General features: G+C 48.6%; 1 protein-coding gene across 1 annotated transcript in view; it reads right to left on the reverse strand.

Annotated features, from left to right (window-relative positions):
* The window catches only part of GLE1 (GLE1 RNA export mediator), a 336,359-nt gene that overhangs the window by 42,288 nt on the left and 270,240 nt on the right, over positions 1–23,831 (reverse strand). The window contains exons 11-12 of the mRNA XM_085614075.1: positions 22,830–23,020; positions 16,911–17,040 (exon numbers count right to left, since the gene is read on the reverse strand). Of these exons, the coding sequence (XP_085470201.1) occupies positions 16,911–17,040; positions 22,830–23,020 (321 nt within the window). The remainder of the gene's footprint in view (positions 1–16,910; positions 17,041–22,829; positions 23,021–23,831) is intronic.

The raw sequence follows: 23,831 nt of genomic DNA on the forward strand, positions 1-23,831 counted from the left end.
ACCCTATGGAAGAAAAGTGAGTTATCGACTTTTGGGTAAGTACTCGACTGGCAGAGTTAAGGTTATGGGCATAGACTCAGGGGTCTCCCAGGGTCAGGTAAGTACAGCTGTTACACCCTCAGCGGCACAGGGTAGCCGGGTGCAGAGTGAGTTAGGCCCAATGTTATCCTAAGGGAGGCAGGGGGGCCTTGGTTGGTGGCTGCTGACTAGCAGGCCACGCAGCTGTGGGAGCTGAGCTCCTGGTCACTTGCTCAGGGCAAATGGGAAAGTAGGTAGGAGTAGAAGTTGCATTGCCAGGGCCACTCGGGCGGCTGGGTGCCTTTGTGCCTTCGGACGCTCATTGGACTTCAATGGGAAAGCTCAAGGACGAGCAAAGGCTGCAAGCTCGGGAACGAAGATTCTTCAGGTGCCACCACCACTTCGAGAGGTAAGTTGGGTAGTTGGAGGATAGGTAGGTACCCAGGAGTCAGGCACAGGGGGCCGCTGGGCGCAGGGGTGCCTTTTGATGTCGGGAAATCTTACCCTCTGTTGATCGCAGTTGGGGGCGGGGGGGCCTGGTTCTGAGGCTGCAGGCGTCGTCAGGAGCGTCGAGGTGGGTCCTTGGGTGCTGGATTCGGGGTCACAGTCGCCGAGTGGACATCCTCGGGGTCTTTGTCCACTCCGGCACAGGCTAGGCTTGGCGGGTGCAGAGTGTGCAGGGTTCGTGGTTCCGGGCTGATGCCAGGGGTTAGAAACTTGCTTTGAGCAGAGCCACTGCTCATGGGAGTCCCAGGTAACCAGGTCCTCTGGGCTTTGTGAGGTTGCTGGCCGCAGGAGGTGCCGGGATTTAGCAGGAGCAAGTTCTAGTGTCTACAGGCCGGTAGGGCTGGGGCCAAAGCAGCTGGTGTCTTCCTCTTCTTAGCAGCTGCACGGAAGGTCTTCTTTCTTCTAGTTCTTTGCTAGTTCAGAATCTGGAATCTGAGGAAGGAAGGTTCAGGATGCCCCTTAATACTACATTTAGGGGGGTTACAGGTAGGTAAAGGGCAGGGACCACTGGGTCTCTGTCCTGGGGTGGGTACACCCCCTATCCTGCCACTCTCCTGTGGGAGGGGGGCAGTGGCCAAGTCCTGATTGGGTAGAGCTCCCCATCTTCAAGAAGGCGAGAGCCCAGAGACGTGCTTCACCTCGCCTCCCCCACCTGAGGGGTGGGGTTGGCAGGGCGGGCCAGCAACAATGCACATCCTGGGCGAGGTGCTAGGTCTCCTCCCCCAGGATGGGCAGGGGGAAGCTTCAAAGGCATGCCGCCTTTGTGAGCTCCTCCAGGCCACTTGCTGTACCCAGCAACTGGCCCCCACCGGTTCTGACCCACACTCTGGCGGGAAGACTGGCTGGAAACCCCAAGTAAGGACAGGGGATGTGCCAGGGCCTTGTGACCAGGGAAGGCCTCTAAGGGCTGCAGCACATATTGTGCCACCCTTAGAGGCCTGATACCCTAACACAAACACACTGCCCTTGCAGGCTGAGTGTCTGGGTACAAGACAAAACAAAGTCGACATGGCCCACATCCCTGTAGCCACGCCCACAACCTACACTGCCCTGGCACACATCAGCCACCCCTCTAGCTGGGGGCCCTATGCCAGTGGTGTGGGCACAGGAGCATGTACCCAGGTCAATTCCTCAGGTGGGGGAGGAGAGGTGAAGCACATCCCCGGGTTCTCGCCATCTTGAAGATGGGAAGCCCTACCCAATCAGGACTATGCTACTGCCCCCCTCCCACAGGAGAGGGGCAGGATAGGGGGTGTACCCACCCCAGGGAAGGGACCCATTGGTCCCTGCCCTTCACCTATCTGTAACGCCCCTAAATCTAGTATTTAGGGGCACCCTGAACCTTCCTTCCCCAGATTCCAAAATCCGAAGAAGAGCTAGAAGAAAGAAGACCTGCCCTGCAGCTGCTAAAAAGAGGAAGACACAAACTGCTTTGGCCCCAGCCCTACCAGCCTGTCGACCCTCGAACCTGCTCCTGCTCCAACCCGGCATCTCTTGTGGCCAGCAACCTCACAAACCCCGGAGGACCTGGCTACCTTTTGGCTCTAAGCCCCTGGGACTCCCAGGAGTAGAGGCTCTACTCAAAACCTACTTCTAATCCCTGGCAGCAGACCGGAACCGCGAACCCAGCCCACTCTGCACCAGCCAAGCCTGGCCTGTGCCGGAGTGACCAAAGACCACGAGGACGACCCCACGGCGACTGTGACCCAGAGTCCGGCACCCAAGAACCTCCCTCAACACTCCTGAAGAAGCCTGCAGCCTCAGAACAAGGTGGCCCCCTACCGCGATCATCAGAGGGCAAGATTTCCCGACACCAAAAGGCACCCCTGCACGTGGCGCCCCACAGCCCCCTGTGCCCAATCCCGGGGTACCTACCTATCCTCCAACTACCCAACTTACCTCTAGAAGTGGTGTTGGCACCTGAAGAATCTTCGTCCCCGATCTTGCAGTCTTTTTCTAAACCGGAGATTTCCCATTGAAATCAATTGAGCGCCCGAAGGCTCAAAAGCACCCTGCACCCAGCCGCCCGAGTGGCCCTGACAGTGCACCCTCTACACCTATCTACTTCCCCACTTGCCCTGAGTAATTGACCAGGAGCCCAGCTCCCACAGCCGCGTGGCCTGTTAGCAGCCACCAACCAAGGCCCCCCATCCCTCATAGGATAACATTGGGCCTAACTCTCTCTGCACCCAGCCGCCCTAGTGCCGCTGGGGATGAGCTTACTGTACCTACCTGACCCTGGGGGACCCCTGAGTCTATGCCCAGAACCTTAACTCTGCCAGTCGAATACTTACCTTTAAACCGATAACTCAATTTTCTTCATAGGGTAACATTGACTGGCTGTTTCCTGAAATTTCTTCTAAGTGTGGACTTTTCAAATCTTAAAATATTCACCAAAAATCAGCCGAGTAACGAAAATACTCACCTGCTCTTAGGTGAGCTCCCAGTGCTGGATCTTGGTGCCCAGCACTGACTCTGAAAAATACTCACAACTGTACTTACCAGTAACCCAATTTTCTTCCATAGGAAATCATTGACTGTTTTTCTGTGAAATTTCTTCTAAGTGTCAATTTCTGCAAACTTTAAATATTCTTTAAAAATCGTATAACTTCTGAAACCGTAATTGCTTACCTGTTTTGGATAAAGGTCCCAGTACTGAGTCTAGGTACCCAGTACTGGATTACAAAAGTAACGAGAACATACTATACCTGCAACTTGAATTTTCTTCCATAGGGAATCATTGACTGTTTTCTATGAAATATTTTCGAAGTGTCAACTTTTAAAATAGCAAAATATTGTCTAAAAATCATCACAGTAATTAAGTCACTTGATTCTGAGTACTGACCCAGGACTGAATCTAGGATCCAGTCCTGGAATTCCAAAAGTAATCCTAAAAGTAATCTGTTGCAAATAACTTGAAACTTCCATTGAACTCAATGCATTATTGTGTTTAAAATTGTGTTGCCTATTGCAACCACTTGTAACTGTTTACAAAAGTAAATTGCATATTGCAAAAGTATTTATATAAAGCATCTCATTCTGAGAAAGTATATTTTAATACCTATTGTTGGTTCTAAAATAAAACAACCATATATTTTTATATACAAACCATTGGCCTAGAGTTCAGTTCTTGAGTGTGTGAGACCATTTGCTGACTGAGTGTGTACAACAAATGCTTTACACTGTCCTCTGATACTGCCTTACTGCTCGACCAAGCTACCACTTTAGAGAGCAAGGTTATATCTAACTTTAGCCTCTGCCAAACCTCTGGGGACTGTGGACTCTGTACACCCTGTACCTATTTGGGAACAGTATATACAGAGCCACTTTCTCACACCTAGCTCAGAAACTGGTGCTCTCTGCTGGTAATACAACCTCCAGGAGTGCCAAGACTCTTCTACTGAAACCATGATGATTTGCCAAGGAAAAAACCTACAACCGATCCTTCTCTGGAATGGCTCCCAGGATCTGGAATGCTTTGCCCACAGAAACCAGACTGAATCCTTCCACTGCCTCCTTCAAAAAAGAAGTGAAAGCGATTCTCATGGCTAAACTCACGTGAATTTACTGACTTATTACTGTATTTTAATTACTAGTCTGTTTTACTGAGCTCCGTATTTTAATCGCTAGTTTTATATCTACTTGAGTATCGTATATCTGAATCACCTATAACTGTGTTTTCTATGTCTATTCTTGTTTCCAACATCTGACATGTAAAGCGCTCTGATACCCGCAAGGGTCTTGTTCGCGCTATATAAAACCTTCAAATAAATAAATAAATAGACTGTGTGCAACAAATGCTTAACACTACCCTATGATAAAGCCTTACTGCTTGACCACACTACCACAAATAGAGAGTGAGGTGCTATCTACTTTTACCTCTGCCTACCTTTGGGGTTCCACTGGACTCTGTGCACACTATACCTCATTTTAGTATAGTATAGACAGAGCCAGCTTCCTACATTCAGTGATCGGGGGAATTTGGAAGGAGTCACTGCTTGGATGTGGAGAGGGCAGAGCGTGTTGTGGTACCTCAACTTCTACCTTTTGAATTATTACCTCTGAAATTACTCCTGTAGTATCCCCTGGAGGGGAAGATTTGCTGTTGCCTGTACGAGGAGGTAAAGGCATAAGGTGGTGTTATTTTGCTGCCTTGTTTGTAGAAGGGACGCCAAAAGAAGCTACGGGGTGAAGGGGTTTGTGAGTCCCCATTGATTTAGCTACCTCAGTGTCTTTTTCATCTTTTCTAATGCTTGGTACACCAGACGACCAAAGAGCTGTTCCTTATTTAAAGGTAAATTTAATAAGGTTTGGTGCACTTCTTGTTTGAAGCCAGATACGTAGTCAAAGTATGTCTGCACAACAAAACAAGGCTGTTGATCCCTCTGGAAGCTGTATCGGCTGAATCTAGGGCACATTTAATTGAATTGCTGAGATTAGTTTTCCCTCATTGACAATTTCATGACCCCTTTTCTAAGGTTCCTCAGAGAGATGTTGGAGGAGTTCCTCCATTTCATCCCAGGGTGCCCCATCATATCGCGCTAACAGGGCTCGAGTGTTAGCAATTCACCAATGATTGGAAGATTGCGCTGCCACTCGCTTCCCTGAAGCATCAATAAGTTTAGGTTCTTTCTCAGGTGGTGAAGCATCTGCTGAGGATTGAGAATTAGCTCTTTTACGAGCATTGGATACCAATAAGATGTCTGGAGCGAGCTGATCCTTGATATAAATAGGGTCTAATGGTGCAATCTTATATTTGTTGTCAACCCTGGGGGTGAGCATGCACACACTGGATCTTTAAAAATGTCCTCCGCATGTCTAAGCATAAGCAGGTATTGACATACCCTACGGGTACTGGATATTGCTTCAAAAATAAAATCATTTTCAACAGGGTCTTTGTATAGGGGAACCTGGTGAAAAGCTGCTGCCCTAGTGATGAGGTCCTGAAAAGATGAAGTGTCCGGGGATGATGGTCTACCTGGGTAAAGATCTGGGTTGGTATCGCCCAGGGGATCAACATCCTAACTATCCCAGCGATCCGTGGGCAGTGGATATGAATCCTGCCACCCATCCCCCGCTCCTCCCGGTCATCCATAGGACACTGTGGAGACCCTTGAGGTGTAAAATCCTCTGGGTCAACATGTGAATCATGTGGTGAAGGGGGTGGTGGAGAGGGTGGAGAGGGTGGAGAAGGAGGAGGAAGAAGAGGATGCAAGGGACTTGTTGCAATGTCAGGTCAGCTAGGGTCAGGCTGTATGTGTAGGTTTCTCTGCTTTGGATCGAGCCGTTCCTGCAGGACCTGGAGAATGGGTTCCAGAGGTAGCTTGGAAGTGGAAATATTTGATGCCGAAGCAGGCTTCATTTTCGGATCCGAATTATTTGGAGCGAAGGTGGGGGCGCCAGCTTGGTCGGAGTCAAAGAACCAGATGGTCGGCTCAGTGCTGAGTCCGTCGGGCTTGGTGGGGGCGCCTGTTTCGACTTCTGTTTCGGTGCCGGGCCCAAGGGTGGGGCACCCGAAGCAGGTGATCAATGCCTACCATGGCCTGTTGGCAGTGGTGGCCCGAGAGCCAAAGTATCAGTCCAAACCGAATATTTATGGGGCGGTGGAACAGGGGCAGGTGTACTCACTGTCTGCTGGCCAGAGAGAAGATCTTAAATTTGAGGTCCGCAGTCTAGGTCAGAATCTGAAGCAGAAAAACTGGGAATCATGGATGGAAAAGGCCTCTTCCTCTGTAGGAGAGGGCTTGGGGAGCTCTTCTGGTTACTGCTCAACATTTTGACTGAAGCTGTCCGGTGTTTCTTCGATTTCCCTGCGCTGCTTTTGTGTGTGAAGCACCCGACCGTCCGTAATGTCTTTTTGGATCGAAAAGATAGACAAGCCTCACAATCTACCTCACGATGTTCAGGAGACAGAAATAAGTTGCAAACCCTGAGGAGGTTAGTTCTTGGTTACTTCGCGTGGTAGCAGGGGCAGAATCTGAATGGAGTGAGTTCCATTAGGAGCGCATTCTAGATTGACGCAGCATGAACAAAAAGTAGATTCGAACGGGCAAGGTTGAAAGGCCGCGGTAGGAGTACATCGACCAAAACAATACCAATGAGGGTAGAAATGAACAGCAACCCGAAAGGAACCGAAAAAGGTCTTGAACCGGAGTGCTACAAAACACGTCCGAACCAAACGACTGAAAGAAAACAATGTATAACACTATATATGTATACACACACATATATACATAGACACATGTGTGTATATATATATATATATATATATATATATTTTTTTTTTTTACTGAAAAAAAAGTTTGCAGGGACGCAATAGGTAGGCTCAGATTTCACATATATCACTCATGACATGGTCAATGACATCACTGATGACATCAAGTGAGTGCAAGTATTTTTAAGAGTTCATGGGTGTTCAACAAATAAACTGACCTACTGCAAACTTTAAATTAGTTTACTAGGTGCACTACTACGGAGTGATACTACTTCTACATATCTTATGTGAGTGGCTGTGTGACTATTCTTGTGTGTATGGCTGTGTGAGTTGCTGTATGGGTGAGTGAGATGGTGTGTGAGTGGCTGTATTAGTGAGTGTAGGCAAGCACCCCTTTTTGCATGGCTACCCTCCCCCCCACACTGAGTGTGCCCTGGGTCCTCGACAATCAGGTTCCCAGTGTCAGTTTTCCCCCAAAAACTGCACCTTTGTTTTCACAAATGGCACAACTCTGGCTCACTTGCAAGTTCCTTGTATAAGTTACTAGTTGTACCAAGGTACTAGTTGTACCAAGGGCCTTGTGACCAGAGAGGGTCTCTAAATGCTGTAGCATGTATTGTGCCACCCTCAGAGACCTCTCACCAAACACATACACACAGCCATGGCAGACTATGTTTTGGTGCAGACAAAACTTTAAGTGACATGGCATACATCCCTATATGCCATGCCCACCAACCACTGCCTGTGGCATAGGTATGTCATCCCTCTAGCAGTCCTCACAGCCCTAAAGCAGGGTGCACTATAGCACAGGTGAGAGCACAGCTGCATGAGTAATGTGCCACTACAGTGTGTGCCCTTCACAGACATTGTAAGTGCAGTGGGCCATATTGGGCACATGGGCTTGGAGTTTGTCATTATGAACTCCACAGCTCCATGGCGGCTTTACTGAATGCTAAGGAGTTTGGTATTAAACTTCTCAGCATAATAAAGCCACACTGATGCCAGTCTTGGAAGTATTACAAAATACAGAGGGCATCTTAGAGATGCTTCCTGAAAAACGACCAACACCCTCGTGTCCAGCCGATTGGTCTGCACCAACCGGAAAGTTAGAAGTCAGGAGAGGTGCATCCCCTCTCTGCCAGGACCACTCCTAAAATGCCCTGGATCGAGGTGAGCCCTCATCAAGAAATCTTCCATCTTGAATGGAAGGATTTCACCCAATCAGGTTAGGGGGATGAACCATCCCCAAAGGGAGGGAACATTCTAAGGGTGTAGTCACCCTAAAGGCAAGTAGCCCATTGTCTACCATCTGCCAGTACCTGTAACACCCCAAAATTCAGTATTTAAGTGCACCCCTGCACCTTGAGCCTCAGATTCCTGTGACCCAAGAAGAAAAGGACGAAGAGGATGCCGGGCAGCCAAGCCTGAAAGAAGACTACTCATTGGGTCTCAGCCCTACCGTCCTGTCTCCTGCTCAAAGACAACACGAAGAAGACAACACCAGTCCCACGGCCAGAGACTTCCAAGAACCCAAGGAAGACTGCCACTTCAGCAAAGATCAGCTATTCAGAGGATAGCAGCCCTGTCCAAAAGAAACTGCACCAAGGATTCCGGATTTACGCCGCCGATCCGCGACTCCTGTCCACTATGCACCAGACGCCCACAGCCAGAGTTAGAATTAGAGTGGCTCACCTGTCCTGTGAAGTCTCCCCAGCGATCGTGACCTCGTCTCCATCGGTGGCTGACCTATCCTGGACCCCACAAAGTCGCCTGCAGCCTCTACACGCAGGGTGCCTCTGACTGTGACCGGCTACAACCAAGAAGATCCAACACCAAAAGGTACCCCAGCATCCTAAGCCTTCTGGCCTTGGGGAGCCCGACTGATGGTGCCTTAAACTCTGTGCCCTAGGAAGCTTGTTTCCGGTCCAGGGAAGACATATCTTGGCAGTTCGGGCTGGACTGTTCTCATGAGGAACAGGGTCAGACTGATTTGCATATGTCGGAACTGGGGTGGCAGAGTGGGCTAAAGAACGGTGATGGATTAAACCCAGATCAGTTGACTCGGGGTGAGTGCTTGCAATGTTCAACACTCCGTCCATCATTTCCTTTGGTTTTTGCTTTGTTCGCCATAAGTTGGCAGGGTATGCTCATACGTGAGTCCCTTGCTCACTTTGCCACTGGATTCAAGCAAGCCTGGCTGAAGATGGCTGAAATGCCAGAAACCGGTCCTAGGAAGCTTGTTTCAGGTCCAGGGAAGACATGGCTTGGCAGTTCGGGCTGGACTGTTCCCATGAGGCACAGGGTCAGACTGATTTGCATATGGCCATGTCGGAACTGGGGTGGCAGAGTGGGCTAAAGAACGGTGATGGATTAAACCCAGATCAGTTGACTGGGGGTGAGTGCTTGCAATGTTCAACACTCCGTCCATCATTTCCTTTGGTTTTGCCTTAAACTCCCCCAGCCCTCCAACTTACCTGCCCAGCTGGTGGTTACCTTCAGTCAGCCTCCTGGTCCGAGCCTGCAGCCTCTTTATGCGACCAAGATCCCCTATTGAAAAGCATTGGGTGCCCGACTCTGATTTTGCACCCTGCACCAGGCTGCCCCTATGCCGTTGGTGGTGTAGCTTTGGTGCTGTCTTGTGCCCCGCCCAGTGCCGATATCAACCCCATCTTTGAGATGCCCCCCAGCCGCCATTATTTACATTTGGCCCAGTTACCTGCTCCGGCACCGCTGGTTGTGCAGAACCTACCTTAAACTGAACTTTGCCCAGTGTTTGTCCAAACCTCCGAAGACTAGGATTTTAAGCCTATTATTTACCTGCTAATGCATGACACTGTTTTCCTCCCATAGGATTGCATTGCATTTATCTATTGCAGACAACAGTCTATCCTTCACATTGCTAAGTGCTACTGTTTCAGATTGACAAATACAAAAGTATATCTAAGACTGCAAAGCATTTCTTCTGCTTGCAAAACTATTCATACTGCATTTTTTAAAGTATTAGTGCTTTGAAAACTGTTACTTACCTGTAACTGAGTATTTCTTGGTTTTACAAATAAAAAAGCCAAATAATAACTTTATACAAAACAATTTGTCTGGATTCCGTCTTTGAGTGTGTGCCTTCATTTTTGGCCTGAGTGTGTACAATAAATGCTCAACACTGCCCTTTGATAAGCCTAACTGCCCGACCACCCTACCACAAATGGGGCTTTTAATATTATCTACTTCAGATTCTGTAAGTCTCTGGGGATTCACTGGACTCTCTATAAAGTAAAGTATATACAGAGCCAACTTCCTACAGTGAGTGAGTGGGTGGGTGTGTCAGCGGCTGTATGGGTGAGTGAGTGGCTCTATGGGCAGGTAAGTGTATAGTGACTATATGGGTGAGTGAGTGGGTGGGTGGGTGTCTGAATAGCTGTGTGAGTGACTAGTGTGCAAGTGGATGCATGGGTGAGTGAGTCAGTGTGTGAGTTGCTGTTTTGGGTAGTGAGTGTATATGAATGGCTGTATGGGTGAGTGAGCGTATGTGTAAGTGCTTGTATAGATGTGGAATGTGTATGTAAGTGATCGTGTGGTTGTGTAAGAGCACATGAGTGCTTGTATGGGTAAATGAGTGACTGGAGGTAATAAATGGGGTTTGTGAGTATATGTATGGCGGATTGTGTGGCTGTTTGAGTGGCTGTATGGGTGAGTGACTGGTTGTATGAGAATCTGTATGGGCGAGTGACTGGTTGTAGGAGTACCTGTATGGGTGAGTGACTGGTTGTAGGAGTACCTGTATGGGCGAGTGACTGGTTGTAGGAGTACCTGTATGGGTGAGTAAATCGTTGTGTGAGTGGCTCTAAGGAGGAGTGGGTGGGTGAGTACTGGTATGGTTCTGTGAATGGGTGTGTGTGTGTGGGTGTGTGAGTGGGCATAAAAGATTGTATGGGGTATGAGTGACTCTGTGGATGATGTCATCAGTTATGTCACTGACCAGGTCACGAGTGATGTAATATGTAAGCAGTGCATTGCGGAAACGTAAGTTAAAGTAAGTTCAGGTAACTATAACTGCTGAATTTAACTGATTTCATACGAGTGAAATCTGACCGTAACTATAATATCCCCGTAACCTATGTTTTTTTAAGTGAATTTCTAGGATCTTTTTAATTCTATTTCCCCAATTATAATGACCCTCTAACCATTGGTTTTTTAAGTGAATTTCTAAGGTTTTTCAAAAACTATTGCCAAACTATAAAGTCTCTGTAACCTTTGATTTATTTAAAGTGAATTTCTCTGGTTTTATTAACTAGTAGACTCTTTTGCAGAGTGGAGGAGAAAGGGGGTGGGGCCTCAGACTAGCTCTCAGAAATCCTGCTGTGTACATACTGGAGGTAACGAACAAGTTACTTACCTTCGGCAACAATAGATCTGTAATTTTCATAGATTAGTTATAGATTCCTTACCTTAGAATTACCCACAGGCTTCAGACTGGATCCGGAAAGTTTTTTCGTCAGCAATACCCCTGCACGTCGAAAGGTGGCGTCGGTCGGCTCCGCGTTTGTCGCTGGCGTCATGGTCGCCGGGATGACGTCATGGTAGGTACTTAGACGCCGCCCTCGTGCGCTGTCAGTTCTGTACACGACTTTCCATACCAGAAGCGCAGAGCCATGCAAGACACAGACCACTGGTGCGCAAAACTCGGGCCCTGAAAGGGAATCCTTAAACCTAGAAGTCAGGAGGATGGGTGGGGCGGTTAGGAATCTATAACTTATCTAAGTCTCTTAAAGATATATTGTTACCGAAGGGAAGTAACTTGTTCATCTGAAAGAGACAATTAGTTATAGATTCCTTACCTTAGAATAGATACCCCGGCAATACCAACCCCGGCGGTGGGTCTGCGAACCAAGTTCACACCAGAAAGACATGGAGAACAGAACGGCCAAAGAAGTTGTCTCTCCGGACTTGGCTGTCCAGGCAGTAGTGTTTTGGGAAAGTGTGCAGCGATGTCCACGTAGCTGCCTGACAGATGTCATTGAGGTGGGACTCCACGTCCCAAAGAAGTGGTAGCTGCCGTCGCCCTGGTGGAATGGGCGCGTAGCCCCACTGGAGGCTCCTTCTTTGCCAAGGAATAGCAAGCTTTGATGCACAAAACGACCCAACTAGAGATGGTCCTGTTGTGCACGGCCCGACCTTTTTTGAGCACCCACATAGCCAACAAAGAGCTGGTCATCCACCCAGAATTGCTTTGTGCGATCCAAATAAATTGAAAGCGCACGTTTTGGATACAGACGGTGGAGCCTCTCCTTCTTTGGAAGGATGCGGAGGCGGAAAGAAGGTGGGCAAAGTGATGGTCTGTCCAATGTGGAAAGAAGTAACCACTTTGGGAAGGAAAGATGGACAAGTTTGAAGAACAATCTTGTCGGGATGAACAGACCGAAAAGGAGGCTTAGAAGAAAGTGCTTGAAGCTCACTCACCCTGCGGGCAGAGGTGATGGGCACCAGAAAGGCAGTTTTTAAGGTCAAAAGGGAGTGCACATAAGATGTAAGAACCAAGTTCAAGTCCCACCGGGGCATTACGAATGGAACAGGAGGAAAAAGATGAGTAATGCCCTTAAGGAAGCAATTTACAACACAGGACTTGAAAAGAGAAGGCTGGTCAGGAAGCCTAAGAAAGGCTGAAATGGGCGAGAGGTAGCCCTTTAGAGTGCCCAGAGCAGAGCCCTGCTGGGCCAAAGAAAAGGGGAACAAGAGAACCTCAGAAAGAGGGGCAGAAAGGGGATCCAAAGCCTTTGCTGTGCACCATGCCAAAAATGTGTTCTATCTGCAGGCGTATACCGTCTTAGTGGAGGGACGCCTGGCTGCTAAGATATCACAGACTTCGGGAGGAAGGTCAAAAGCGGTCATCTGTCGCCGCAAAATCTCCACGTAAGGAGGTGGAGGCTGGACAGGTTCAGGTGCAGGACCGTCTCCTGCTTCTGCAACAGAAGATCCTCCCGAAGAGGCAGACGTATCGGCGGATCGATGGTCATGTGTAATAGCTCGGGATATCAAACTCTTCGTGCCCAATCAGGAGCCACAAGAATGACTTGGGCCCGGTTGCGCCTGATCTTTTCAGCACTCTGGGCAGAAGTGGTATAGGTGGAAATGCGTATAGAAGACCGCACCCGCGCCGAAAAGTGTCGCCCAGCGAGTGCCGCCTTGGAAATTCCAACACGCAGAACTGTTGACATTTACCGTTCTCTCCGATGGCGAATAGATCTAACCAAGGCTCTCCCCACTGCCGAAAGAGACCTTGCACCACGTCTGAGTGTAGATGCCATTCGTGACCCACCAAGCACCTGCGGCTGAGTTCATCCGCCCTGGCGTTCAGTGAACCTGCCAGGTGTTGAACCACCAGGGATATGCCCTGATGTTCCACAGCCATGTCCAGAGACGAAGGGCCTCTTGACATAGGGTCCACGACCCCACCCCGCCTGTTTGTTGCAGTACCACATGGCGGTGGTGTTGTCCATGAACACCTGCACCACACTTTTCCGGACAGTGGGAAGGAATGCTTTTGGTGCAAGATGAATCACCCAAAGCTCCAGAAGGTTGATGTGAAGCTCGGACTCCGCCGGAGACCAGAGGCCCCTGATCCCCCGCCTCCCTCATGTGGCCGCCCCACCGCAGAAGTGATGCATCGGTCACCACTGTGAACTCTGGTTGGGGAAGGGAGAGGGATCTGCCGTTGACCCAATCCTGGTTCATTAGCCACCACTGCAGTTGGCGTGCAGTGTCCTCCGAGATCTGAACACAATCGGACAGGTTCCCCTAATGCTGCGCCCACTGGAACTTCAGATCCCACTGCAGAGCCCGCATATGCCACAGAGCATGATCCACCAGCAGGATGCAGGAGGCCATGAGGCCCAGCAGCCGCAGGGTCATCGTGACAGAAACCCGGGACAGAGGCTGAAAGATTGGAATCCTAGCCCAAATATCCGGGACTCTCTGTTCGGGAGGATAGACCCGAAACTGCACTGTGTCCAGAACCGCTCTGATGAAGAGGAGCTTCTGGGAAGGGGTCCAGTGTGACTTCGGCACGTTGATAGAGATCCCCAGCGAATGCAGAATGTCCACCATAGTCTGGAGGTGGGAGACGACAGCCTGGGGCACGCCTGCCTTCAACAGCCAGTCGAGATAGGGGTAGACTGGAACCTCTGATCTGCGCAGATGAGCTGCTCACCACTGCCATTACTTTCGTGAAACACCCGAGCGGCACTGGTAAGGACAAAGGGTAGCACAGTGAACTAAAAATGCTTGTGGCCTACCGTGAAGCGAAGGTAACGTCTGTGGGCTGGCAGGACGCGGATGTGGAAATAGGCATCCTGCAAGTCCAACGCCATCATTCAGTCTCCAGGACCTGAGCCAACGTTAGCATTTTGAAATTCTCCTTCCATAGGAAGAGGTTGAGCGCCCTGAGGTCTAAGATAGGATGCAGGCCTTTGTTCTTCTTGGACACCGGAAAGTAGCAGGAATAGCAACCATGACCTACTTCTGGCGCCGGGACCCTCTCGATAGCTCCCTTGGCCAAGAGAGCAGAGACTTCCTGGCGGAGAAGCGCCAAGTGATCCTCCGACATACGATCGAATGACGGTGGCATGGAGGGAGGGGCAGTCTTGAAGGACAGGGAGTAGCCCATTTGGTCTATCTACAAAACCCACCTGTCTGATGGAATGGACTGCCCGTGGGCGAGGGGATTGTGAATCCTGCCACCCACTGGCTGCTGATGGACCTGAAAGGTCAAACTAGGAGGGTTTGGAGGCTGATGCAGTGGGGGAAAGGGTGGACTGATCCACCCACTGGTTCCCAGACCTGTGTCGCTGGGTCCCACGTCCATGGCCACGCAGAGTCTAGGCAGCTTGTGTGGGTCAGTGGCTGGACTGGGTCGGAAGTGGTGGGGTGCCCCTTCCGTAGCCACGAAAGGCCGACTGAGGTGGACGGAAGGATGCAGTGATGCCCAAGGATCTGGCCGTAGCCCGAGAATCCTTACAGCGCTCCAGCGCAGAGTCTGCCTTGTCACCAAAAAGGCGACGGCCATCAAAGGGTATGTCCAGTAAGGTTGACTGAACATCCCCCCAAAAAACAGATGTCCTCAACCAGGCGTAGCGCCGAAAGGCTACCGACGTGGCAATCGTTCTGCCCAGAGAGTTGGTGGTATCCAGTCCACAGCAGATTGTGAATTTTGTTGCTTCTCTCCCATCCTCCACTCCCTGGGAGAGAATGGCTCGGACCTCCTCCGGGCACTGAGGCAGCACTTGTGCAACCGTATCCCAGACTGTATGGGTATAGTGGCCCAAGAGGCATGCAGTATTCACAGTCCGCAGCGCCAAGAAGAGAACATGTGCTTCCCAAGATGATCCAGCTTCTTGGATTCCCTATACAGGGGTGCAGAAGGGAATGTGCCCTAGGAAGAAGAGGCTTGGACCACCAAGCTCTTGGGGGAAGGGTGTTGGATGAGAAATATGAGATCGGCCCGTCGGTGGCGGTGGGCAAACGTCTCTTCCACAGGAGCCCCTGTGCTGGGCTTGGACCAAGTGCCCAGAAGGGCATCTGTGAGGGCTTCATTGAAGGGCAAGAGGGGTTCAGAAGAAGTTGCCGCCAGCTGAAGCACCTCTGTTAGGAGGTTAGTCCTGACTGCCTCAGTAGGGAGCTCCAGGCCCAAAGCCTTAGCTGCCCTACGTACCACCACTGCATAGGAAGCTCCCTCCTCAGTAGCCACGGTATGGGGAGAAAGCATGCCAAGATCTGGGGAGGTATCCAGACCACTGGTTTCACCCAATTCCTCTCTCCAGTCCGGTTCTACCAGCTGGTCAGTTAAAGGGTCCAGCAACCCCTCTCAGTCCTCATCACCACCCTCCGGGCAATAGGGAACATCTGGGATGAACAAGTGAACAAAAGTACCCTCCGGCGCCGATCCGGCTCTGGGTCCATCTCGGGGACGGGGACGGCCGGCGCAGGCGGGATCAACGCCGATGAAGGTTGAGCGGTGTCGATCCGGATCCAGGCCTGGATCCATGGGGACCCGCCGGCATCGAAGGTCCAGGGCCCCCACCAGCTCTGCGAGGCCCAAAGGTGCACCAGAGGAGTCGGGCTGCCCGAACACATGATGGAGAGCTTCTACAAACATACGAAGCTGGAAGGGGACGCCCCCGGCTCCTTGGAGGGAGGGGGGAGGGAGGAGCGCGGAGTCGTCCCTGAGTCAGTCGCCGGAGACTTAGATTGACGACGCTGCGGGTCCCGCGTCGTATTAGCAAACCGATGGGGGGTGCGAAGAGCAGGGGTGCTTCTTCACCTTCTTCTTGTGCTTTGACTTACCAGAGGAGTGCGAAGACTTAGACGAGGTGTGATGGCTCGGCGACCAGTCTCGAGACCTTCCCCTCGAGCGAGACCAGGAGCGACGCGGAGCCGACTGTTGGGCCTCCAAACGTTTTCCACTCCCGCAAAGAGTTCGGGTTCATGGGCCGACAGTCGGAGCACAACTTCGGGTCGTGGTAGTGCTCCAGGCACCAGAGGCACACGAGGTGCGGATCCGTCACAAACATCAGCTTGTGACAGGAGTTACAAGGCTTGATTCCCTCGCACACCAGGAGTCGAAGAATCGAAAAAAGACGTCGACAAAAGTCAAAAAAATTTAGTCAAAAAATGACTAAGGAGTAAGCTCTCTCTGCGCTAGGCTGGAGCAGAAAAAGAAAGAACTGACGTTAGCCAGCAGGGGTGGCGTTTAAGTAGGCACCGTGACGTCATCCCAGCGACTAAAACAGCATACGCAGAGTCGACCGACGCCACCTACTGACGAGCAGGGATACTGCTGAAGAAAAATTCCCCAGATCCAGTCTGATGCCTGGGGGTAATTCTAAGGTAAGGGACCTAGAACTAATAGTCTTTTTCAGATACAGAGCCTCCTTCCACCCAACCATGGGAATGGAAGAGTTCCTTCTTATCCAATCATATGAGCCAAGACCCTTTTGTACCCACTCAGGCATTCATCTTGCTTCATTGCTAAACATGACAATCTTAGGTAGAGAAGCATCCCCTGAAAGCAAATGTGAATGGAAGCCTTTTCACAGGTGCACAAGGAAGGCATGGAAGGTGCTCCACAGTGAATCAGCCCACACAACTCACTGTTGCCCTTGTGGTGCAGCATACCTACCCCTTGTTTATCCCTGTACGGCCATCGCAGCTGTATGATAGCAGCATACAGCCGGATCATTCCAGACATTCGTTTCAAGAAGTTGTCCTGCTGCTCTACATTGCCATCTTCTACCTGGTATCCAAGTGCCCTGTGCCACAGAAGAAAGACAGGTCAGTGCAAACACTATTCATCAAAACCATTTCATGTTATTCAATTTGCAGGTTTACATGACACAGTTGCCGCCACTATTGGGCCTGAACAGTGCACCCTTGAAGGCTGTGGCCTTTCTGGGTCATCCTCATCACCTTTATGTATTTCTCTTTTCAACTATGTCCAGTCTCTTCCCTTTTCATCCATGCCACCACTGACAGCTGGCACATCTTCTGTCTGCAGCCATGTCACTATCAATCAATTCCTCCTATTCCTATACCCACATCACCAGACAGCTCCCTCATCCACAGCCTGTACCCATGCCACCATTTGACCGCAACCTCATCTATCTCCAATGATGAGCAGAACCCCCTCCCTCCTCCTGACTGCACCCATGTCGCCAATTGACAGATCCCTCTGCCTGCATCAGTAGCTACTGACAGCTCCATCTTCTGCCTGCACGCATGTCGCCAAGCAGCTGCCTAAAACTCTGCCTGCACTCATGACGACAGCTCCCTTACCCTCGCTTGCATCCATGCCTACAGCCACCTCACCGTCGCCTGAACCCATGCCGACAAGGCCCTGATATTCTGTCTGCACCCATATCGCCATTCACAGTTCCCTCGTTTTCTGCCAGCATCCATGCAAACAGATCCCTCACCTTAGCATGCATCTATGCAGACAGCTTTCACTTTTGCCTGAGTCCATGCCTACAGCTCACTCATCTTTTGCCTGCATCCATGATGACAGCTCACTCATCTTCTGCCTGCATCCATGATGACCGCTCCCTAACCATCTGCATAAATGCCGACAGCTCCCTCATTTTTGCCTGCATCCATGCTGACAGCCCCCTCATCTTCTGCCTGCATCCTTGCAGACAGCTCTCTTTTCTTCAGGCTGTAACTATGTCGACAACCGCTCCCCCACCCTTTGCCAGAACCCATGTCATTGACAGTTATCTTCTGCCTGCATCCAAGATGCCATCGACATCTCCCTCATCCTCTGCGCGATCCCATGCCGCCACTGACAGCTCGCTAATCTTCTACCCGCATCCATATCGCAGACAGCTCCCACATCTTCTGTCTATAATCAACAGCTCCTTCATCTTTCTGAACTCATGCAGTTACCACCGACCGCTCCAGAGCCTTCTGTGGACAGCCTGGGACTCCCTTGTGACAACTCCCTCAATATCTTCCCATTTTTCTTACAAAATCTATAACCTATTTCGACACCAAAAGTTGAGAGCCCTTTCTGGTTGCATATAACGTCATTTTTATCTTCCCATTTTGCCTGTAAAAAGATACTGTTCATCTTTGATGACACAACAGAGAGGACACCGAGTGTCATGTACTGCGCAACATCTGAAAGCCATATACCTAAAGGGGGTAATCCAGTTACCCAAATAAAACACAATAGTAATAGTGGCCCTGAGACAGACTGCTGCTCCCCAGACACCCAATCCTGTGCTAAATCAGCCATGGAAGGCCTCGCATTGGTTGCAGTAGAGCGATTCTCCCCCTCCTCCGAAGAAACCAATTTAATGGGAAGTGGACAGACAACAGGATGGAAGAGGAGGAGTAAGGTGACCAGTCATCACAGCCACAAGGGAGCAGGGGTCTCCAGGTGCAGAACTAGAGGCCAGAAAGAAATGGCAACAGTTCCAGCTGGAACAGAAACAACGGGGATGTGATCTTGTAAGAGAACGTAGAGCCCCTCCGAGGAGTCCTAAATATTTGAGTCCACAGTGGAATAATACAAGGCAGTCCAGAAACTCAAAGTGACCAGCATGGCATAGCTCTCCATGCTCATGCTAGGACTCCCATCCTTGCACCAGACGGCAAGATTCGACTTTATAGGCCACTGAATAGAAAGCTCCCCATTAGACTGGCCTGAAAGATGCATCTGCACTGGCATCAGCAGTAGTAATTCAAGCTCAGTCGTATTTTCCATTAATAACATTACTGCTGCAACTACAGGGCAATTACGCTGCCAATTCCTTGCCAAAGAACATAGTTCTTATACAGTTCTACACCATTCACAAAGAAGCAGCTGCAATTAAGCATAGGATATTTGAGATAATAATAGGATGCAGATCAAAGGTAGCAGAAATCAAAAGGACTCACTCAGCTACCGAGAGGTAACTGCCCCGCTGGGGTTGTCGATTCTAGGGAATTACAACTGAGTTTATCAAAAGTTAGAGAATGGTAACTCCTTGGAAGGGTTTGTCCGGCTTCAAGAAGAGAGGAACACATCTGAACCACCCTGTGTGTGATCTGTGCAAACATTTAAATCCCACTTGACAAAAACTATAAATCACAATTTCTTTTATTTAAAAAAAAAAAAACGTATTTAAAAAAGGTTTAACATTTCTCAAGAAAAACATGCTTATAAATTAGAAACATGTTGACAATAAATACAGATTGGGCAATAAAAAAAGATACTAATCTGTCTAACATTCTGTAAAGTCACTATTGTCACTGTACAATTATGAATTCCTATCTCATGCACAATTGTTCAGTGCAGAGTAAATATGGACAGAAAATTGTTGACTTGTTTCTATGGCCTAAAGCGCTATCACACCACCTTCTTCAGGATTTTAAGTAAATTATTCTTCCCTCAGTAAATATGTAAAATACATAAATCACAAGGCATAACATAGCAAAGTAATATAATATTGCATATTACACATTATAAAACATGAGGTTACAACCCTCCTTGTAGTATCCAATTGTCCTTACTCTACTCTGCCCCTCTATGACCTCAAGTAGAATATCTAGTTCAGCACGACTAGGAACAGAGAGTGATCATTTTAAAATACAGCTGTCATTCTCCTTATAGTTTACAACTGGCCTCAGAAGAAAGAGGGCCCCTGAATACATTGGCAGGGAATCAGGGGTAAATTATATGAAGCAAACAAACCAGAACGGAACCACCCTGTCGCCGATAGCTAGAGCGGAAAATCTCGCTATTATCTGGGACTTATATCCCCAATATGACCATGCCATATAAACCAGAAAAGCTTAAATAATAAAGATACTAGTGCGTGACTGTATACGTATTTAAAACAAAATTAGTCAAATACACATTTTAAACTTTATTTTTCCGTTTTGTCATAATGAAAAAACAACAACATTACAGCATACAATAGTTTGTAGGCACTTTAAACACAAACTCTATGTAGCCAAGGCCGGAGTGAGAAGTCTTCGAATCAATAACATGGTTAACCAAGAGGAGCGCTTTATACAGTACATCATAATGGACAGTACGCATTGGGGTACGCACTCGTTTCATCGATCCGCCCTTGCCCTCTTGTGTAAAAGTGCCCTCTTTCTGCATGGTTGCCCCCACGTTTTGCTGAACTGCTGATGTGCTTTGAGTGAGCCCTGGGCTCCTGCTAATCGTGTACCCAGGTCCTATGTTCATTCCCTAAAACTGCATTGAAACCAAAATCCAATTGGCATCTCTGGCCACAGGTGGGCCCCTGGTAAATGCTACCCCAGGTACCCAGGGCACTGTGACCAGGGAAGACCTGAATTATACCAACTAGTTCTATATTAATATATTTTTTAGGTCTCGCCTAGCGTTGCAGTGTCCAGCGCTGCTCGCTCGGCGAGAGCTATAGTGAAAGGACATTTCAGAAGGGGGCTCGAAGCCACGCCCCTCATTTTCATTGGCTCGCGTCACAGTTTATGCTGAACGGTGGCCTGCCATTGGAAAGGTTTGTTTTTTTGCCGCTGCCCTTTCTCCTATTCAGACGGCCCATCCGGACAGACTCGTCTGCTTTGCGGCTGTCGCGAAGCATTTTCTTGTCGGGGCCATCTGTTTTCACTCAGCCACGTCTTTATTTTTGCATTGCGCTTTCACTTAAAGTGAAAGTGAAAGCGAAAGTGAGATGCAAATATAAACACAGCTGAGTGAAAACAGATGGCCCGCTGCCTACCCGCAATGGCGAACGCTTGTTGACAGGTTACGGGAAGCATATTGCGTTGTTTTAGTTCTACATTCTAAGTTCCTCATTTATTTCACTTAAGTGCTTCAGCAAACTGTATTGCATAAGAGAGCATGAGTGCAGGCTTTGAAAGGGAATGCATGCAACCTTTTATTATGAAGTTTCCTCTAGCGTCCGTAAAAAGGATAATGAGTTCAGTTCGGAGAACCCTGCCTGTAAGGACTGAGCGGGCACCATACTTTTACAAGAAGGTTGTACGAAGTTTTGGTTGACTTGCAACGCCCTTCCAACTTATGTTAGACTAACTAAACACTGAAAATGCTCAAGGTACTTTATTTTATCCTATATTTATTTGTAAGTATTTTGTTTAGGTTCTTCATCGATTCCTCAATGGGCTTATCTGACAGAGAATGGCTACAGTGTAATCCTAGAGTGAAAGGTGTTGAAGCGCTTTGATAGTGTTTATAGCTATGATCATATGTAACTCTCACTTCACACTTTGTGTCTGTTATTTACAACAATTAAACATCTTCTTCACTGCACTATTTATCACTACTTTGAAGACGTCACCGGACGGTTTCTTCCTCTGGTATCTACAATCTAGCAAGCGGTCGAGAAGGCCCTTTATTGCAATGCAATAGGTCTCGCATTTGTGAGAGTTTAAGCTATTAGTATTGCAAACGATAATACATTTAATTTATGTTTTAAAACCCAAAACATAAATAAAAGGCAGTGTCATTTGCAATGCCGATAGATCAAACTCGTGTGAATGCGAGACCTATTGCATTGCAAATGCTTGTTTTAAATAGGAACCCATCCAATACTGAGAAACATATGAAGCGTTAGACTGCTCCTTTGTATCCTGATGTATTGTCTCTTGCTCCTGTTTCTGTACTTTTGTACCTTGATGTGTATTGTGGATACCAAAGGGGGTATATTGTATTGTGTGTTGGGTGATATTAGTATGTGTATGGTTTGAGTGATTTTGGGTGTGAGTAGGTATGGATGAGGAGTTTGAATGAATCTGTTACGGGGATGAAGATCTAAGTTGTGTGTCACTTATTGAGTTTAAGTTCTTTTTCCTTGGTACTTCTATAAATTGTCAACATGCCTGGCTTTCACCTTGGGGATGCCCAGTACGGGTTATCTTACAGGGTAAAACCAGGATGGGTTCCCAATGCAAGCGCCAAGATGCCCGTAGGGTGATAGCTGCGCTCTATAAGTACCTCAATCAATCAATCAATCAAGAAATCAAAGTATTTGAATAATTTTGTATTAAATAAGTATAAATTCACGCACTAGTATCTTTATTATTTAAACTTTTCTGATTTATGTGGCTTGATCATATGGGGAATACAAGTCCCAGATAATAGCCAGACATTCCGCCTCTAGCCATCAGCAGCAGGGTGGTTCCGTTCTGGTTCGTTTGCTTTTAAGGCCCGGTGTCCCTGAAGAATATAGAGGTGCCAGGTGCATTTAAATAAACAGTCTTATTGCCCATTACACTTTTATTGATATTCACAGGCAAACCACCCTTGTTCCTCTTTAATGGATTAAGATGCAGTGACTGCGATGTTGGTCAACGCGGCTATCCTGTTCAATGGTTGTTTCAGTGATCCAATCCGTGTGTGCTCCACAAATAAAGCAGCGTCTGTTTTGTTGACTACACCTGGCTCCTCGCTTTTGCCACTCGTTTTCAGACACTTTGTATATGTTTAGTGGGTATGCCACTCAGTTTTAGATTCATTGTTTAGATGTATATGCTGCATGATTAAGGATATATTGGAACTTGAACCCTACTAGCTCAGAAGGTGATAGAGTCAATAACACACACTTACCTCTGATATTCCTCCAGGGGGGTCCCCTCCTTATACGCAGGGTAAAAAGGTACAGCATATGGGCACTTCTTGTGCAAGTGAGCGAGCAGAAGGTCCCCAACCTTGGGGTGCAGTTCCCATATTCCAGACGCCACCACAGCGATCGGGAACGCCGCCTCATGGTGAGAGGCCACTTCCTCCTCACCTTGTTTCTGTAAATATTATAAACAGATTACATTCGGGAAACAGTAAGATCACTGCACACACCCTCAGCAAGGGGTTTCAAGGTCTACAGTAAAACATTAACTCCCTTCTAAGACCACTCTTGGAAACACCTGAACACTCGTCATGTTAAAAGGATTCCTGATCCGTGTGTCTTCAGCATGTCGGCTCCCTCCTCCACAAATCCACCCAGACACTTGCCGAGCAAAACAGTTCCACATCTATGGGATTCCCAACACTTTCACCTTGTCAGGCCACCACTAAATGCAATCGATTGGCTTGACGTACTTTCTACTGGCTTAGCAAGAGTGGGTAGAACCGACGCAGACAGTACTGTACTCAAGTAACCCGGAATCCTTCTCATGTTACTTACCAGGTTACTAAGCTCATGGAAACAGACTAGTAAGCCATCAAATGGTACTCAAACAGCCAGGAGCCACACCTCCCATGAACCACTTCTTGCACAGACTGTACAGTAAAGGTATCAAGGTATCAAAAGAATGGCTTCCAGGTGTGGAGTCAGAGTTGTTGGGCTAATGATGTTGGTCTGAAATGAAATGAAACGTGGATTTATAAAGCGCGAATTGCTGCCCTGAGGCGTCCAAGCGCTACCCAAAGAGTATGATGAGTTATCAGAGGTGAATAGCCGGAGTTAGTTTGGAGAGGTAAAAAGAAAAGTCTTTAATTGTTTCCGGAAGGACGTTGGGATTGGATCTCAGCTGAAGGGGAAGGAGGTTCCACAACTTGGCGGCGTTGTAAGAGAACATCCTGCCTCCAGCTCTCACTCTCCTGATTCTGGGC

Source organism: Triturus cristatus, chromosome 1_2, assembly GCF_964204655.1.
Source record: "Triturus cristatus chromosome 1_2, aTriCri1.1, whole genome shotgun sequence".
Classification (NCBI taxonomy): Eukaryota; Metazoa; Chordata; class Amphibia; order Caudata; family Salamandridae; genus Triturus; species Triturus cristatus.